This window comes from Rattus rattus, chromosome 8, assembly GCF_011064425.1.
Source record: "Rattus rattus isolate New Zealand chromosome 8, Rrattus_CSIRO_v1, whole genome shotgun sequence".
Lineage (NCBI taxonomy): Eukaryota > Metazoa > Chordata > Mammalia > Rodentia > Muridae > Rattus > Rattus rattus.
Genome location: NC_046161.1, coordinates 67,451,162 through 67,470,999, shown reverse-complemented (window position 1 = coordinate 67,470,999; position 19,838 = coordinate 67,451,162). Strand labels below are relative to the sequence as shown.

Here is a 19,838-nt window from a genome sequence, read left to right as displayed (position 1 = left end):
ACATTGTAGGAATGTGACTGAAGTGGTTGGAGTCATGAAAGGCTGTAGTGTTGAGTGCTGTGTAAGAATGGTCAGACATTCTCATCTGATCTTCCCAACAACTTTACCAGAAGGTGTGAAGGAAGCAAGTGAGGCCAGCTTATACACAACCTACCTGTGGTTAAGTGAGACACAGCACAGGCTACTCTGTTCCCAAAGCCTGTAACTTAATCAAACCCTAAGATCCACCCAGAGAAAGTGGACAGGCAGGTCCCCAGAGGGAGAAGTTTCAGCTCAGTCTTTCTATAACGTGGGTATCTGTGATCAGTTGTATTGACTACTAGTGTGTACGTTTGCTTTTATCTTATGTGTATGGGTGTTTGTCTGCATATATGTCTGTGCACCATGTGTAGGCCTTGTGCCAAGGAGACCAGAAAAGGGAACTGGTTACAGACAGTTGCGAAGCACCATTGAGTGCTGGGAATCAAACTGAGGTCCTCTGAAAGAGCAACAAGGTGTCTTAACTGTGGGGCCATCTCTCTAGCTAGACTTAGCATAGCTCCCCACTGCTGGGTAATGAGCCCAAACGCTTACTACAGTTTCTCAGATCCACTTAGAACTTTAGTAAAAGTTTCCCATCAGATGACATCTTTGGCCTTGATCTCTTCAGTAACAATCACTTGTTCAGTTTGCCCACTTGCCTATGTGTCCATTCCATTTTCTGGGGGAAGTTTCACCACATAGTTCCCATAGGTTTAAAAGATAATGTTGGGGTGTGTGTGTGTGTGTGTGTGTGTGTGTGTGTGTGTGTGTGTGTGTGTGTGTGTGTGGCCATTTGCATGTATGCATGTGCCTGAGGCCAGAGGAGGGCATCAGACCCCTTACAGGTGGCTGTGAGCCACCCACTGTGGGTGCAGAAAATGTAACTCAAATCCTCTCAGAAGCAGTGGTCTCCTGAGTGCTGGGATCATAGACGTGCACAGGCGCCACCACCGCCGCCACCACCACCACTCCACTATGAGCAGTGATATTCTTATGTATGTAAGTACACTGTAGCTGTCTTCAGACACACCAGAAGAAGGTGCCAAATCCCACTGCAGATGGTTGTGAGCCACCATGTGGTTGCCAGGAATCAAACCCAAGACCTCTGGAAGAGCAGTCTGTGCTCTTAACTGCTGAGCCATCTCTCCAACCCAGAGCTTTGATATCCTTTAGCTACTGAACTCTCTTCTAGTCCTGCTCCCATAGATTTAAACCATAGTCTCCCCTCCCCTTTCCTCCAAGAACTTGAGTAATAAAGATATTCCATTCCCCAATCTCGATGATCAGTTCAAGGGCTGTGAGCCACCCCTCCCCATACCAGTCAGTCTCCTCTTCCTGTTGTTAAAGAAGACAGTCTTTCACCGTAGGTATCAAATTAGGAAGGTGTGAGTTCAGGACCCCTCTTCACCTCTTTCCCTATACAAAGAGTACAGACTGAATAAACACACATCTGACTACTGCACTGAGACCTGGACCTCACACCCGGACCCAGCTCACATCTGACCTTTCCAGTTAAATCTGGGAAGCGCTTTCTTCCCACACAATGGGTGAGGTGGGGTTTCTTTCCCTAGAAACCCACAGTTAACAAATGCACATCGGAAAACCCTTTGCCTGGGGACCTTTGCTTAGCCTTAGTTTCAGCTTCCGAGGAGCAAACCAGCCAGCTGGTTCTTAAACCAGTTTCCAGACAAATGCCAGCCTCAGCTGTTTCCTGTTTTCCGAGGTGCTCAACCACCCCAGGAGACCACACTCTGCAAAAGCAACAGCTTAGGGGAGGTTAGAGAGGCACAGAGAAGCAGCCACTAAATATTGAACTTTCTACCTAGACCAGTCTGGGGAGAAATGATTTTCTGAGCAAGCTAATGGTTCAAGTTAAATGGAGCGTGACAAGGACTGCCTCCAGGATGCTGTCTGTGGGAGACAGACATGGACCAAGACACTCTAACATGATTAACGCTGAGTGATTTGTCCTGCAGTTGTGGTACTGAGACAGTGCTTAAAGAGGATTTGTCCCAGCCATTTCTTATCAGCATCTCCTGACCCATCTGTGCTTCTGCAGTGAGCTTTGCAAAGCTGAAATCCTGAGGCCACTTCCATTTGCTCCTCTGTAATTATGTAAAACAGTCTTCATTCTGCGCAATCCTGAGTCTCTTTAAACACTCATTAATGCTGTGTAATTGTAGATGAGATTACCATGAACTAGGGTCCAGTCCTGAAACAAACCATCTACTGATGCATTGTTCTCTCTATTCTGAGGAGAACGTTGGATGTAACCAAGTAGAGGACACAAGCATCCACAGACACCGATAAATGTGAGAATGCCCATGAGTTGAGTTCATTTAAAGAGTTCTGAAACACAGGGCCAATGGGTCCTACTTACAAACTATGGAACCCAATACAAGAAAACAATACACCAGCAGCCCCGCCTAGGGGCTCCGCCAAAGAAATGTGATTTCTACTTTCTTTAGACTTACTTATCTTATCTACATGATTTTTGCCTGCAGGTTTGCATGTGCCAGAAGTCAGAAGGTGCCAGATGCCCTGGAACTCAGGGTCAAGAATTCCAGATGGTTGTGAACCACCAAGTGCGAAGTGAGTCCTCAGGAAGAGCATCAAGCCCTCGTAGTCTCTGAACCATCACTCCAGTCTGATACGTGACTTTTTAAAAAAGAAAAGTGCATTGGTGTGTTGCCTGCATGTATGTCTGCAACGGTGACAGGTCGCCTGGAACTGGAATTACAGACAGTTCTGAGCTGCCATGTGGGTGCTAGGAATTGAACCCAGATCATCTGGAAGAATAACCAGTGCTTTTAACCAGCCCTCTGAAACTGACTTGTATTCAAAGAAAACAGAAACGTTCTCTTCCCTGAAAGATAAGACACATTAAATAGCATAGACAATCTCAATGGTCACCAAGACTCTCTGCAGTGACCACAGGTCTTCCAAATAGTGACATCATGTAAGTGGCTCTGAATTCTGTGCAGATAACCGCAGGGACTTCTGACAGTGTCTTATGACTAGTCTGTTTCCTGTGTGGGCTGGAGGAAGTAACTCTATCAGAAGTCCATTTAGAGGGGCTACAGGGCTGCTCAGCTGGTAAAATGTTTGCTGTACAAGCACAAAAAGGTAAGGCTGATCCCTAGAACCCACCACCAGATGTGATGATGTGACTTGAAATCCCAGTGCTGAGACATGAAGACTAGAGGGACCCTGACATTCAGTGGCTCTGGTCTCCAGATGTGCACGCTCCTCTGGCTTCTTCAGACTAGAACCCACGCTTCCTTTTTTTTTCAAAGATGTATTTATTTTATATGAGTGCACTGTAGATGTCTTCAGACACACCAGAAGAGGTCATTGGATCCCATTACAGATGGTTGTGAGCCACCATGTGGTTGCTGAGATTTGAACTCAGGACCTCTGGAAGAGCAGTCAGTGTTCTTAACCTCTGAGCCATCTCTCCAGCCCTGAACCCATGCTTCTAAGAGCTATTCAAAGTGGACAAGAGAAGGTTTGTCTAGATGTTTGAAACTTAAAATTAAGCAGCGAAGGACACTGATCCACATTAGGAAGTGAACAAAGACCAGTACAGCCAGAGCTGTTTGCATATATATATATCACAGACCCAGACATCTGTGCACACTCAAGAAGCAAAGGAAGGAAAGGAAAAAGTGTCAAGCTGTTTCAGAAGAGAAGTCCCAGTCAGAGCTTCCTCGTTTAAAATGAAATTTGAGGGCTGGAGCAATGACTAGCAGTTAAGAGCACTTGATGCGGTTGCAAAATACCCAGGTTCAGTTCTCAGCACCCACGCTGGGCAGTTCCCAACTTCATTTAACTCAAGCTCCAGAGGGATCTGATGCCAATGGCCTCTGTGGACACCTACCCCCATTTCTGCATACCCACATACATACATACATACATACATACATACATACACACAATAATTAAAAACAAAAGAAAATCTTAAAAATTTTACAAAAAAGAGAAACTTGAATAAACTAAAAATGAGCAATGTAGCACCCATCCCCCAATCTTACTCCTTCAGGATTGTCCACCTTTATCTACGCCATCCTAGCTGATGATGGATTCCACCTGATCTGTTCACCAGGGTCCCCAGCGTCTAGTTATGCCTGGCACATGGCAGTGGCTCAATGGTATTTCTGATCAAATGGATGGTGAAATAAAGACTGAATAACAATCAAAACGGCCTGCAGATTGCTAGAGTGTTATAACTTACTTTATTCAAAAAGACATTTGGAATTATCTGTGAGTCATAGACTAGAAACAAGTATATTCTGCCTCCCCAAAACAAGGAAGAGTGTCAAAAAGATGTAACGGAGGCTGTAGGATAGCTCAGAAGTCAAGAACACTGGCTGCTCTTTCTGAGGACCTGGGTTCGGTTCCCAGCACCAGCATGGTAGCTCACCACTGCCCATAACTTCAGCTCTAGTTCTGACACCCTATTCTAGCTTCCAAGGACACTGCAATCGTGTGCACACGTGCTCATGTAGATGACATAAAGGCCCAAGGCCTGCATACATCAGTGCACTGCAGTTACAGGAACAGGCTTTGGTAGCAGTGAGGAAGGAAACGCTGGGTTGATTGTTGGGTAGTGAGTTACGGGGCTGTGTTGGAAGACAGTACCACCCACTGCCCTCAGGGTTATACAGCTTCCTTCCCTGGAAGAAACAGCAAAGAGAAAAGAGCTGCTTTGATGATCAGCTCCCAACAAAGATTCAACTTGCTCTTTTTTGACTAATTGAGGATCTGTGGAGACCATCTGACCTGAGGCTGCATCGTTTATCTGAACCCCCTCTGCCTGCCCAGTTATACTTAGTGAACCTGAATCCCCAGTGTCCCTTGGAAAAGCATACTGAGGTAACAAAACAGGTGTGAGACTGTTCCCGCGCTCTCTGCTACTGCTCAGCCGCAGGGAGCACAAGACCCTTCTAGGTAAAAACCACTATGCCTTCCACACACATACCACCTCACCTCTACTCGCAGTTGGGTAAGTTTGTTGCGTGTATGACAAGCTATACCATGACAGGCCCATCAACAGGAAGGCAGGGCTGTGGCCAATACTCAAACGGGTGTCTTCACCAGGCCTTTCATAAACAAGAGAATTAAAGGTGAAATATACAGAGTCCAACAATTGGACCACAAACTCCTCCTGCTCACATCCATGGCCACATCCACCCAGACAGAATACTAATCGAACCCCAATAAAAATAGACATGATTGCCTCTGGACCACAATTCATCTTAAAGGCCAAGAAACATCCGTCAGCCTCCCTGGTGGAGTCAGCAGGAAAAATCACATAACTGCTGTTATCATATCCCAGCAGCACGCAGAAGCTGTTCCCATTATTCCGGCGAGCCACTTAATAATGCAAACAAAGAGTCCTTAGCAAGGCACCTCCTAAGAGAGCGCTGTTCCCATTAATTACGTAAACTAGGGATTTCAAATACTCTCCTTCTCAGGAGGGCACCACAATCACTTGGTAGCTGCTTTAAACACACTAGCCTCTGGGCTCCAGTTACACACACACCTATGGCACTGCTCTAGTGAGAAGGGCTCAGGCCCCAGTGATAGGAATCTGTGCCAGGCAATTCCAATGTGCAATCAACCAACTGCAGTTTCAAGGCTACCCCAACACCACTGCATATAGCGCAGCCTCAACTTTTTTTTTTTTTTTTTTTTTTTTTCCCCCGGAGCTGGGGACCGGGCCAGGGCCTTGTGCTCACTAGGCAAGCGCTCTACCACTGAGCTAAATCCCCAACCCCAGCCTCAACTGTTTTGACCCAAACTTCTGGGCTGTGTTAGTGTACTTTGTGCTACTATTAGCTGAGAAAGCGTCGTTTAAAAAGAACGTGTAACTGCTTTACAGATCCGGAGTCTGGGAAGTTCAGAGAGCAAAGGGTTGTCTTGGAAGGGCAGGAGCTCAACCACCCAGCTACGAACAACCCCAGCTAAGCTCCGCCTAATACTGTTACCCTGGCTGCTACATTCACAACATAGACGTCTGGGGAGGACACATTTGAAGCCATAACAGATTCTTAACCTCTAATGACTTCCCATGGATTCCAAGGGTTGTGTACTATGGTTCTTTATGGAACAGAATAAAGGGAATTAATATGTCATAAGGAGGCTTATTAGATTGGCTTACATTATAGTCCAGGCATTCCAACACTAGCTGTCTGGCTGTTCAGCCCATGAGGCACGAAGTCTCGGCAGTCCGACCTGGGGCACTAGAGGACTCCTGGAGAGCTCTGGTCTAATGCTGTAGCAACACGACAGATGAACTTGCCAGAAGTGAAAGCAAGAAGAAAAAGTTTCCTTCTTCCACATCCTTCCTTTGCTATGGGTTGCCATGGTGGGTCTTCCCACTTCAAACCATCAAAGTCCTCACAAGAGTGCCTAGCAGATTGTGTTGTGACTTTAATTATCCTGTAAGACATGAACTACAGACTGGAGGTAGTGGTGCACACCTTTAATACCAGCACTTGGGAGGCAAAAGCAGGCGGATCTAGGTGAATTCCAGGGCAGCCTGGTCTACAGAGAGTTCTAGAACATCCAGGGTTACACAGAGCAATAACCGTTTTAAAAAATCAGAGAGGGTTTAGGGTACGAGGGGAGACACATGAACTGTAGCTAGCAAAGTTTCCAGTGACATTCTTAGCCTCAACAAACCAGGTCAAACACAAACTTACACACACAGCACACCGCAAACATTCCTAAATTAATGAGTGCTGGATTGAAACTGCTCAAAAATGAAAGCGGGTGTTGAGAAAAATTTGGAATTCTCCAGATACCTAGATTAATTAGCCTTCATTTCCAGGCTAAATGCAAACCATTCCTGCAGCGCTGACACCGTAACTTGGTGCTGCTGCACTGGCTTTGCAAAGCCTTCACGTCACTGCATTTGCTGCCCCAAAACAACGATCACAGACGCCCACCAACCCCCAAGTGTCCACTCCCATCAAGAACTTCAACTATCTCAAAACATCTTACTTCCTCCCAACATTCTCTCCTGCTGGGTGTCTCCCATGAGTAGGTTTACACTGAGCACCAGCTGCATACCCAGCCACTCCGGTGCTGTTGAGGACAAAGCTCCAAGCTGCATGCCAGGACTTACCAGATCAAAGCTCTTTTTCTCAGGGTGGGAGAGATGTAGTTAGAGCTTGGCAGTCTACCCAGAGCTCAATATAGAGGGTTTGTTTGATCCCCCAGTTCCAGGGATCTGATGTCCTCTTCTGTCCTCTGTGAGTACTGCATACACAGACATACACGCAAGCAAAACACCTGTACACATAAAGTCTTTAAACAAATGCAAAAATACATTTTTTGAAAGAAATACTTTATGTGAAATGTTTTTCACCAAATACATTTCAGCTCTTCTGTTCAGTTTCTCCAAACTGGCTGCTCTCAACGCAAAGCAGCAGGCTCCCAAGTTAGCAAGGTAGGAAGCTTGATTCCCAACACTACCATTTCAAAAACACACTCATAAAACAAACCACAGCATGTCATAAAAAAAAATGATTTTTCTTCAAAGACCACTGCCCTTGTTCACATTATCAATGCCAATCAGAAACACCCCATACCTTATCAATAAGAGCACAACACGGGCTGCAGGGGCCGCTTCAGTTAAAAGCTCCTGCTGTTCTTGCAGAACACCCAGTTTGCGTCCCCAGCACCCACATGGCAGTCCACCAGTCTGTAGCTCTAGTTCCAGGGGTTCCAGCACCCTCTTCTGGCACAGAAGGTAGTGTACAGACATACAAATATAAGTAAAATCTTTTAAAAATAGAGCACAGAGGAAAAGAGCATTTGTAGTTTCTAGTGAACATTTCTGAACTCCTAGAGTATTTGCTTTCTTATTCTTACAACTCTTCATCTCTAGAAGCCTTGAACTCACACAGTTCAACTTACTAATCAAAAATGAAAGGCCAAGCAGTGATGGTGCACTCTCTCCAGACACAGACACTCTACAGAGGCAGAGACAGGGAAGCCCTGCTAAGAAAGGGAGTCTCCCACTTTGCACAGAGCTCAGAAAGCCATCCGGTCATGGGGACTGCTACCTTATAGTGAGGTTCCCCAAGTGTGAGATCAAAGTTTGCTTCACAGCAGCTGACTTATGATCTGCCTCGTGCTCTAGCAGAGGCGTGGTTTGGCCAGCTGCAGATAGTGTCTGTGTCTGTGTGACATTTGGAATTCTGGGAGCTTTTGAGAGGGTATAAATGCCCAAGCTTGGAGGGGGTGGAGCACTTAAGAGGAGGCTACTGCTCATGCCTCCAATGGCTGCAGTTTGCCAAATGGTCCTGAGCAAAGAGATGAGAAAAAATTAAAGATATACAAAGCATCTTGCCCTGAGGAACTCAACACCCCCAATCATCGGGAAGGAATCTAAACAGTCTACACTCCCTTTCCCCTCTAACCTTCCTTCTCTCCTACCCAGTGTTGGGGGATCGGAAGGGAGGTAGAGGTGTAAGAACTCAAAAAAACAGCCCAAAAGGTACATCTACAAGACTGTCTCAAAAAAAAAAAAAAGAAAGAAAGAAAGAGAGGAAGGAAGGAGGGAAGGAAAGAAGGAAGATAGGAAGGAGATTAGGCATTACTCTGCAACAATATAATACTAAAGATGAAAAATTTATTCTAAATGCCCTATAAAATATACAAGCTTCAATTAGGGGGAGGGGCTCAAGACAAAGATTCTGTTGTGTGGCTCTGGCTCCCTCTAATGTTCTCCAGCCCCCACCCCACAGGGTTTCACTGTGTAGCCCTGGCTGTCCTGGAACGCAATTGGTACACCATGCAGGCCTCAAACTCAAGAGATCCTCCAGCCTCTGCCTCCCCAGTGCTGGATAAAGGCACGCCCGTCACCTGGCTAAGCTTAGCATTTTGATATAACCATAATATAAAAACTACCAAGAAGTATGAAGCACATATTTCCCTTTAACTATGCCTCCTACTTATGTGTGCAGAAGCTCTCGTCAAAGAAACAACAGACATATACTTTTGTTCAGGACTTTTAAATAAGAGATACGTAGGCATTTACCTTAGAAAGGGCTTTATTTATGTACAAATAATAAGTATCCATAAGTTCTACTTTCCAAAAGTCAGAGTTTCTTTTTGGTTGTTTCTTTAAGGTTTAAAAAAAAAAATCAAAAATGCTTGATATGATGGTGCATGCCTTAAATCCCAGCACTGGGGAGGCAAAGTGCAGGTGGAACTCTGTGAGTCCAAGGCAGCCTGGTCTACAGAGTTTCAGGACAGCCAGACTACACAAAGAGATCTTGTCTTTAAAAAAAAAAGAAGAAGGAAGGAAAAGAAAACTGCACACTAAACTTTGAAAGGCACGAAGATTCTTCTGCTTCTAGATCACTGCTGGGCTGGAAGGAGAGGAGAATCTTTTGGGACAGATGTCACAACTTGGAATTGAGCATTCTCCAAAGCAAAAACAGTAAGGTGCCATTCAGGCAAAGTTTATCAACCCAGCCCTCCTCCACCATCGCAGCTGCCTATTAGAATGGCCAAGGCAGGTCAGACAGACCAACATAATTCAGCTGTATTGTATCCTGCCATTACGCAACTCTACTAAGCATACTAGTCAGGTAGACATGAGAACAGTCAGTCCCTGTGTGACCTCCAATTCAATAACCCTAACAAACAGACGATCCTAATGCAAGGAATATATCACATCATGTCAAATTTCACACTGGCAGGCGGTCAGCTGAGCCATGTTATGCCCACAGTTCATGTCTTCATCCACACATAACTGTCCTGTTTGCATGAGCATAGCACAGTGAAGCAGAATGCCGAGTTGAGACCTAACACCCACAAGGGGATGCTTTACAGGCTGCAACGTTTAGGGGGAAGCACGTTAAATCACCCTCGTCTGAGGGACCTTATGGAACCAATCAATAACTTAGGGGCCGAAAGTCTCTGCTTGACTCCCGTGTGCACAGGGCTGGTTGCAGGCAGCGCGGTCAGGAAGCGTCCTCCATGTCCACATCCTCCTGTAACTGCTGCACCATTTTTTCCTCCAGCTGCTTCCCTTTGCCTTTAAAAGATGCAGAAGACACAATGTAAAGACAGTGCTCATGGGTGAGATTCTCAAAACTAAACTCAAATTTAAACAGGAGAAAAATGTAAAACACAGGAACGTAAAGTAGGATTCTGCAGAATTGATTCCGGCATTCTACAAAGCATCCTGACTGACCTGCAGTAGTACCCAAACTCAGCCAGGTCTTATGAACGCACAAAGCATTCTACAAATGCATTGTCTCACACTTCTGCAAACTATTGAACCATAAGAACCAGACAGATCCATATGCTCTACGTCACTCCACTAGTGAGTCCATAACCCTCAGCTACCTAGGTGCAGGGTCCGCCTGACCAGGATAGCTACTGAGAACTAAAGGAAGCAGGGTCTCTGCTCTTTCTGGGCTCTGCATCATGTGCATTGGAGACAAACGCCCCAGGGTTTGGTCTACTTGTTTTGATTAAATTAGGTACAAACATGACCGAAGTAGTCCCTTCATACAAACCCAATCAAGACCTAATTACAGAGTTTACTAAAATTTAGTCAAAATTTCCCTCTCCCTTTGAGTCATCTGCATTAAAGAGAATCAATTCTGTACAATTCTGATTGTATTTGCTGCTGGCTACACAAAAGACTAAAGAAAACCTCACCCAGGTAAGAGCAGCAAATGGAAGGTTTTCTTACACAAAGTGCCCCTGGAATGTGGTACCAGGATCACTTGGAGAGCTACAGAGCCTGGGACTTTGTGTTTATACACAAAGTCCCACAGATTATTCCAAAGCAAACCGAAGTTTGAGAGTTGGAACCTGAAGTGTCTTTTAATCAAAAGTATGAGGCAAACATCATCTATGCAATTAATTATTGCACAATTTTATTTAACTTAAAAGGGCATATGTGGAAGAATGGAGGGGAGACCACAAGCCACAGCCTGTCCACAGTGGGGAGACACTGAGTGAACTGCATTTTATAGACAGACCGTACCACCAAAGCACATTTAGAGCATGAGCTGGGACCCAATTACACAACCACAAGTCACTCCGGTCTCTCTACTCACCTGCAAGAGGAGCCCGGATAAGATGGATGTTCTGCTTGACCTCTCTGATGTCCTGAACCTTCTGCAGCTCTTTGTTTTTCTTCAACCTGAGGTAAAATGCACCAAAGCCACACTTCAGTGACAAAACTTCTGAGACTTTAACTCCCACCACCACAGCTTCTGCAGTCACTAATCCCATGGGCTGCACGGGGCACAGGTGGGTGCAAAGGGGTGGCCACCCATCTGCTCCTTTCTCTTCTTCCACCTCCCACTCGGGAACAACTGCTGCAGGTCAACAAGGAATCAGCTGGTTCCCAAATGCTGTTTATCCAGCATTTATCAAAGCTAAGGCAAAGTCACCTGTTGAGCCCTTACCAATAGATATCCTCTTCCCTAGTCTATGCCAAAACTATGTTCAAGTTCCTAATTAACAGGGCTTGTATCCTAGCAACCTGTTCACTACACCACTGTACCTAGAGTGTTGCACCTGGGGGCTGAATTCATATCTGCTGACAGAATGAGCACCGTCTAAGGACTCGGTAGAGGTCAGGGCCCATCTCCATGGCAAAGACACAAAGCTCTATCACACAGGCAGTCTCCCGACTGCCAGTGTGTGTGTCCTTCCTCCTCACAGAACACATCCTCCGTGCTGTGTCGCTTTGTTAGGTCTTCAACCATTATAGGAACATAAAACACAGGACATTCACCAGAAACACTGAGCTGTCCTCAAAACATCCATGCTCACCTTCTGAAATGCCAGAAAGCTGCAACAACATAATTCTGTACCAAGACTTCCACTGTGGTTAGATTAAGGCTAATTTTTGCCAGTGACATGTGGCTCAGTGGGTAGAGGCACTTGCTGTCAAGCCCAACTACCTGAGTTCAATCCCTTGGGCCCTCATAGTGTAAAGAAAGAACCAACTCCTTCAAAGATGTCCTCTGAGTGCCACACACTTACCAAGGCATGTTCACACACATACATGACACACTTAGAAACAAACAAAATCTTAGGCTGGGTGTGGGGCACACTCCTTTAATCCCAGCACTCAAAAAAGTAGAGGCAGTTGAATCTGAGTTCCAAGCCTTAGAGAGCTATATAGTAAGACCCTGTCTCAAAAGACAAAAAAAACAAACAAAAAGAGTGAGAGAGAGAGAGAGACAGACAGACAGACAGACAGACAGACAGACAGAGACAGGTGTGGAGAAATGGCCCAGTGGTTAACAGCACTGCCTACTCTTGTGGGCTCTCCCAGGACCCACACGGTGGCCCACAACTGTCTGTGAGTCTAGTTCCGATCTGATGCCTTTTTCTGCCTCTGTAGACAGTGCATTTACACATGCAGGCACAACACTCATATACAAAATAAAAATCAACCTTTTTTTAAAAAGAGTTAATAAACAGAAAAAAAGCAAATTTCCCTGCTCTAAAGGCAGAGTTCAACCCTGGCTAGGGCAGGAAGAGAGTGTGCTGCCCAGGAAACAACAAAGAACTCAAAGAGTGAAAACGACGACGTGTCTCCCACAGAGAGCCTGAAGGACTGCCACCGGGCAGATGTGGGCCACACAAAACATCAAAACAAACACAACAATGTGAGCCACAGCCCTCCAAATGCCACAGGAGGCCTGGACACAGACCCAGTAGCTTAAATGAATAAAGGAGAAAAAGGGAGAGTCGTTCCCCACAGGACGACATTTCACACTGACTGAGGCCAGACTCCCTGATGGAGACTCAAAGCAAGAAGTCTGAGAACAACAAGCTCTTTCCAGAATCTTCTCCATTATCAATTACCAAGGACAACACAAGTCTAAGTTTGTTCAGGAGAAACCCATAGACAACACTGTAACCCAAGAGTCAAAGTTAACAGGGACAGGACACAAAAGCAAGGACTCCATGATGACGGGGCATTTCTTTGAATGCACCTAGCTAAACCTAGCCACAAGGAAAAGCAGATAAACCTCAATGAAGAAATGTTCTGTACAACACCCTGAGTGGTATGTACTCTTTAAAACCCTGTACCAGGTAAGACAAAGCAAGACAAAACCTGTCCACATGAAGGGAGCCTGAAGAGATAGGAGCCGATCGATACGTGGGAAGCAGAAGCAGCCTCTGCTGGGCACACAACAGCCCTGTCCTGCCCCATGTCTGCTTCCTATTTGAAATCACATTGTATGTAAGGAAGGAAAGATTCCTATGTGGGACGGATAACCCAAGGCACACTAAGCAGGAAGGACACATGCTCGGCTCACTGTACAGTGGCAGTGAAAAATGCAGAGGGAATACAGAAGTGGTCATCACGCTATTCTTCCTAGGTTTGTGTAAAGTATGAGTTATGTCAAAATAAAAAGGGCTTAAAAATACCAATGCCTCTAGAAATCTCATAATTATTCCTCTACACATATACATACCTGTTCATTATGAATTTAGCCTGGCGCTTCTGTTTGATCTCTTCAACTCTCTTCATTGCATCAACTACAAAAATAAATTACAGTTAGCAAACGTACACCCATTCAACAAGTCTGCCTATAACAAGCACTGGAAATACTTTTGTGTGACTTTGGCTTAAACTCACTACAAACTACTGACAGCTAAAGGTATGAGATGTTAGCTGTACTCACTAGTCAGGTTTAGTAACTACGTAAAACAGTTTAGGGAACAATGTGAGACCTCCATACTATCTACATGAAACGCTTTCAAGAAGTCTGCTTTTAGGATTCAATACAAAAGATTAACAGAATCCATGCAGGAAAAAAAAGCAATACGATACTGCTGCTTCTTTTCTTTTTTTTTTTACAATACTGTTTCTTTTTTTTTTTTTTTAAGATTTATTTATTCATTTATTATATATAAGTACACTGTAGCTATCTTCAGATACACCAGAAGAGGGCATCGGATCTCTTTACAGATGGTTGTGAGTCACCATGTGGTTGCTGGGAATTGAACTCAAGACCTCTGGAAGAGCAGCCAGTGCTCTTAACCAGAGTCATCTCTCCAGCCCTACAATACTGTTTCTTAACAGCATTTTCAGATGTGGGAATGAGCCTGTGAATTCCTGAACAGGTCAACAAGGAATGAACACTGGGGACTACTCGACGTAGGGAGGGGACTGAGCATGATCTGCAAACTGAAGGCTGCATGAAAGCAGCCACAAGGAGAGAACGCAGAGAGGTCCTGTCACAACAAAAACACTCAACCTAAGACAGCAGACACCTCCAATACCAGCACTCAGGAAGACAAGGCTGTGAGTTCAAGGCCAGTCATGGCTCCACAGCAAAATCCCCTTAAAAGTAAAAAGAAGGAACTAAGTTTTTTAACACTTTTCCTGCCCACCAACATCCCTGTCTACTTGAAAACATTGATGTTTTCAAATTTTGGGCCTGTAATTTCATATTTAACCAAAAAGCACTTGGATGTACCCTTAAAATCTGTACCGATCACCTTAGGTACAGCATCTTTTCAGCTTACTACGCAAAGCACACAGCAAACTCCTGACCCCAGGAGCAGCCAGTCTAGCATACTGCGTGTGTCTACTTCCTAACCAGATCTCACCTCACACACTAAAACATTCTCCTTATCTATTCTTTCAGAATTTGTAGTTTTAATTTTGGGTGGACACTTCAAGCTTAATAATTAATTATTTGCATATGGCTACTCCAGCCAATTTCTGATGTATCCAAAATCAGCCAAATTCTAAAAAATACCTCGAACAACTTACAATTAAAGACATAAAGCAACAGGACCATTGATATGAGATGAATTAAGTTTGTTATTTACACAAGTCAGCAGTTAGTCACAGAAGGCCTACAGTTCCTGCCACCCCAGGACTTACTAGTTTTATTCCACAGCTCTCGCTGGTATTTCACAGGCTCATTTCTACGTTTTTCAAATTCAAATGAGTTGTCCTGTAAGACAAAACAGAGGGTTGACAGGAAAGGTGGTAAGCAAGCATTGTTTGAAACAGTTTCCTTGGCCCAAAATTCCAATAGACATGTATTAAGACACTGTCCTCCTTATACTGGAGAACACTAGCTTTCGACTGGCTGAAATCGGCTCTGTTGGAGCATCCTTCCTCTCCTCCCTTACCCCTCCCTCCCTCAGTGGCTGTCCAGCAACTGTGAGAATTATAAACTGAAAGGCTTCCCCAATTTCTGAGCTGCCTATGAGAATCACAGGCAGAAATTCCATTATATGAACCATTTTTCCCAGATCAAATCAAATACCAAGAATTCATATTGCTGTAATCTAAGAGCCTGTTACAGTGAAAAGTTATGCATCCACACACCTGCAGGGATAACCTGTGTGGTTCTAGGTCCTCCGAATGGGGGTATTTTGATAGTTGATGAGCATTAATTTGAAGACACGCAAAGCGATCTACAAAAGCTGCAGGAGCACCTTTGCTTTCAAATGTAACTGACAGAGATATGGAATATCAACTCTACACTAGTTATTTCTCTTCAGCTCAGTGCCCTCAGCAGTATGGCAGCTGGGGTTGGGAAGGAGCAGGACTGGCACCCTCTCTCAGGCATTAAGATACCCTGCTGCCAGGGGCTGGGGATTTAGCTCAGCGGTAGAGCGCTTACCTAGGAAGCGCAAGGCCCTGGGTTCGGTCCCCAGCTCCGAAAAAAAGAACCAAAAAAAAAAAAAAAAAAGATACCCTGCTGCCTCACCTACACTGAGGACTATTTTTGAAAGGGTAACTGTGATTCAGTCTCCCACCCTACACAGCATCTAGACAGCTCTGGTACTGGGAACAAGGGATGGGTGGACTTATAGATGGTACCTGTAAGTGACAGGAAGGAGGCATGTCACAGGTTTAAGGGGAAGAGACAGCCACAGAGGGACACAACTTACAACTTCTTCCTCCGGCAAAGGACACTTGTGGCTTCTGTCATCTCCCTTTACAGGGACCAAGCACCCCCTAAGTCCTTGGCTTGCCCTAATACCAACACAACTAGCTTTCGCTCTGAGTCCTACCAAGGACATGCAGAAACCCATACATGTCTGTTACAAGCCTCACCTGAGCCTTGGTGCTACTCAGTAGCACCTCAGCCCATCTCCCAATCCCTCCCAATCCTTAAAGACCAAGTTCCCGCTTCACCCAACCCATTTAAATGATTTTTTCTTTTTCTTTGCCAAAGCCAAAAACAGTTTTATAGAGAAGGGGGGGGGGGGTGAGGACAAAAGAAAAGAAGTAAAGAAAGAACAACAACAATGAACGAACTTCTACACACTGGGGTGGGCAGTGCTTCCCTTTTCCGAAGTCCACAGAACAACGGATTTTAGGATCATGTGAGAACGAGACTTTCCATAGCCAAATAAAAAAGCAGTCACAAACACACAACAGGACCCACACCAGGCCAGGCTACCAGCTGTACTCACCACCGTGAGCTCTTTGCCTGCTGCTTTACGGAAGGCCTTAGTCCACCTGACCTTTCGTGGGTTCCTCTTCTTCTTGAAGTTTTTGTGACACTTGGATTTGCAGAACCGGAACACCTACAGGACACTCGAGTTAGAATGCTGAAGAGTCAGCCATGAAGACGTTTCTATCACAAGATACACTCCCTATACCACCCCCCCCAAAAACGGCTACCGTAAATCAAAAAACAACACTCACATGGAACTCCTGAGGACAACACCTAGAATCACATGCAACATCATACACCATCCCTACCAGGCTAAGAACCCTAAAGCAAGCCATCACTGATCACTTACAGATAATACCTTACACTGGCCTTAAGTGAAGGAATATTCTAAGAAAAGCTCCCTAAAGACCTTCTCCATTTGTTTAATTCTCAAAACTACTTTCCTATATCCCTAGTGAGGGTGAGTTTTGGGTGATACTGAAATTCCATTTGCTTCCTTCTGTCATTCCGGCTGAAAGCACAATTTTCAAAAATAACAGGTCACAGGGGTTGGGGATTTAGCTCAATGGTAGAGCGCTTGCCTAGGAAGCGCAAGGCCCTGGGTTCGGTCCCCAGCTCCGAAAAAAAGAAAAGAAAAAAAAAAAAAAAAAAAATAACAGGTCACTCTTCCTTTTCATTTCCGGTGAGTTACAGTGAATCGCTTTTTTGCTGTTGTTCTGAAACAAAGTTCTACAGTGTAGTCCAGGCTGGCCTGCAACTTGGAATCCTCCTGCCTCGGCCTTCTACCTACTTGGATTACAAACATTTGCTTCCATGCTGTGTGCTGGATGTGTTCTTAAAGACCATACTCACAGGTCTGAGTCTTTACTATTTTAATTCCCCAAAGCAGCAGCAACTTTCAACTTACTAACACTTCAGTGTGTTCTTGAAATGGCAAGTAAGGCTTTTACAAGTCTAAGCTGCATTACTTTGCTACGTGTAATGCCTTTAAAAAATTATGCAATCTCTGTGTCAATGAAGAAACATAAAAAAGTAAGCCTTTGAGGTTAGTGAGTGTTAGCAAAGAAAGCTAAGTCTCGGGTTGGGGATTTAGCTCAGCGGTAGAGCGCTTGCCTAGCAAGCGCAAGGCCCTGGGTTCGGTCCCCAGCTCCGAAAAAATAAAAGGAAAAAAAAAAAAAAAAGAAAAGAAAGCTAAGTCTCATAACTAAAACGTGTGATCCAGAAGAAGGCCTATACATAATACTTTTGCTTACATACTCCATTCCATGAAAACCTGCAAGAAGTGGAATAGTGAAGGTTGCCAAGGAAGTCAGTTCCCCAAAAAATCGCCATCCTGTCTCTGTCCTCGCTCACCTCCAGCAACAATGCAAAAGTCTATTAGGCCCAGACACCGTGTCCATTAACCTCTACAGACACTCCCACCTCCCACTGGTCCACTCCCAACTCCCACGGTCCCTGGACGTCAGCCTGAAGCCTCCTTAAGCCTGAATAGACCGACTTCCAGACCCTACGGCAGCCTAGATGGCCTGCGGATGGGATGTGCGTCTGACAGCAACGAGGAGACCTCCCCAGCAGTGAACCAAGGCCGGGTCCAGCCCAGGCGCACAGAACCCGGAGCGAGAAGGGCGCGCTCCAGTCTCCCAGCCGTCCGGAGCGTGCGGGCCACAGCTGCCTCACCTTGCAATCGTTGCGGACGAACATCATGCCGTGGCCTGGGTAGATCGGCCCGGAGCAGAAATAACACTTCTCGATCCTCATATTGACACCGCGTGGGACCCACCTTCCCGACGCGGAGCGTGAGAGGAAGTAGTACGTCACTTCCTGGCCGCCGGAAGCAAGTCCCTGACCCGACCCGGAAATGGTATGAACAATGCTAGCTGAGCGTAAAGGCGCCTCCCAAACCACGTGTGCGCAGCTGCATCCACGTCCCGCACAGACTCAGAGGCTACAGACAGAATCTGGAAGTCGCTTGTGAGAACTTGTGTACTGGTGCTCCGGACTTTTCCCTGTATACTCATTTCATATCGCTATTGCGGTGTTTGTACTTTGCCACGAGTACGCTCTCCACACCGGATTGTGGCCAAAGTCTGCTTTACCTCTGGCTTGCCTTCCCTAAAGGATTTGACAGGAGTACTCAACTAGAACCTTTACCCTGGTTTTAGGAGAGCAACCTACTATAAATCAGGACAGCTTGGACGAGTTGGTTCTCTCCTCTCACTATGTGGATCCCGGGGAATGATCACAGGTCACTTACCCTGATTTTGTATTTTGAAAAAGGGTCCCATTTTGGAACTGGCAATGTAAACCAAGCTGGCCTCAAACTAGTAAGAGATCTCCCTGCCTCTGCCTCCCTAGTACTGGGATTAAAGGGGTGTACCACCAGGTGCTGGAGAGATGGCTCGGGTTAAAAGCACTGGCTGTTCCAGAGGACCCAGGTTTGATTCCCACTACCCACACACACATCTGTAACTCCAGTTCCAGAGGCATCTGATGCCCTCTTCTGGCCTCTGCAGGCACCAGGCACACACACAGTACACTGACATAGGTAAGCAAACTTCCTACACACAAAATAAAATTATAAGGGGAGGGGAGCTGGAGTGAAGAGCACTGGCTGCTCTTCCAGAGGACCTGGTTCCAAAGGACATGTAGGCAAAACACCAATGCACATGAAAATAAAAACTTTTTAAAGGGGGAGGGGGTGTACTACCATGCCTTGCTATTCTTAAAATAGTATTTTATGTGTTTTACTTGTTTAGTAGATGCACAGTGTGTGTGCTGTGCCGGCCAAGGTCAGTTCCCCTGGAACTGGCTCCTGGGATTGAACTCAAGTCCTCTGGAAGAGCAGCCAGTGCTCTTAGCCTCTAAGTCATCTCTCCAGTACCTCATTCTGTTTTTGAGGTCTCCATCTCCATATATACCCTGGGGTTCCCTGGAAATCATGATCCTTCTGTCTCTGTGCTGGTATTGTAAAGGTATGCCACTATACTGGCTTGATATTTACCTGTTGATCACATATTGGAATACTTAAAATATGTTCTGAGAAGCCAAACCTCCTCCATTTTGGGACCGGCCTCCATTTTAAAAGAAAAAAAGCCTGAGAACTTGGCCCGAAGCTGAACACAAGTACCCAGGAAGGACCCCACAGCTTGTTCTGAGCCAGAGTTACTCCCTCCTCACTTCCTAGCAACAGTTAATCAAAGATTAGTCTGACTGTTTCGAATGTACTTTCAGATGCTGGTCAAGTATCAAGTCTTGCTTCAGAGCACCCACCGTCAGCACACAATAGTCATTCAATTAGATACTTGCCAGGCTAAACTCCCCTCACTTGGTCACCGTTCCTATAAAGCCTTGTCCCCCTAAGACCTCAGGGCTACACCCTCCCAT

At 45.5% G+C, this 19,838-nt stretch overlaps 1 protein-coding gene and 1 long non-coding RNA gene across 2 annotated transcripts; both read right to left on the bottom strand.

The window, feature by feature from the left end:
- Window positions 1-6,099: 6,099 nt before the first annotated feature.
- LOC116906910 lies at window positions 6,100-7,194 on the bottom strand. Its single transcript, XR_004388780.1, has 2 exons — window positions 7,154-7,194; window positions 6,100-6,465 (listed from the first exon to the last, which is right to left on the bottom strand). It is a non-coding gene; the product is annotated as an uncharacterized LOC116906910 (long non-coding RNA).
- A 1,874-nt stretch (window positions 7,195-9,068) lies between these two features.
- Rsl24d1 (ribosomal L24 domain containing 1) lies at window positions 9,069-18,267 on the bottom strand. The gene is made up of 6 exons (XM_032910418.1): window positions 18,132-18,267; window positions 16,471-16,584; window positions 14,921-14,993; window positions 13,500-13,563; window positions 11,115-11,200; window positions 9,069-10,078 (listed from the first exon to the last, which is right to left on the bottom strand). Exons 1-6 carry the CDS (start codon window positions 18,210-18,212, stop codon window positions 10,005-10,007), a joined length of 492 nt encoding a protein of 163 aa, XP_032766309.1. The 5' UTR covers window positions 18,213-18,267; the 3' UTR covers window positions 9,069-10,004.
- Window positions 18,268-19,838: the final 1,571 nt, after the last annotated feature.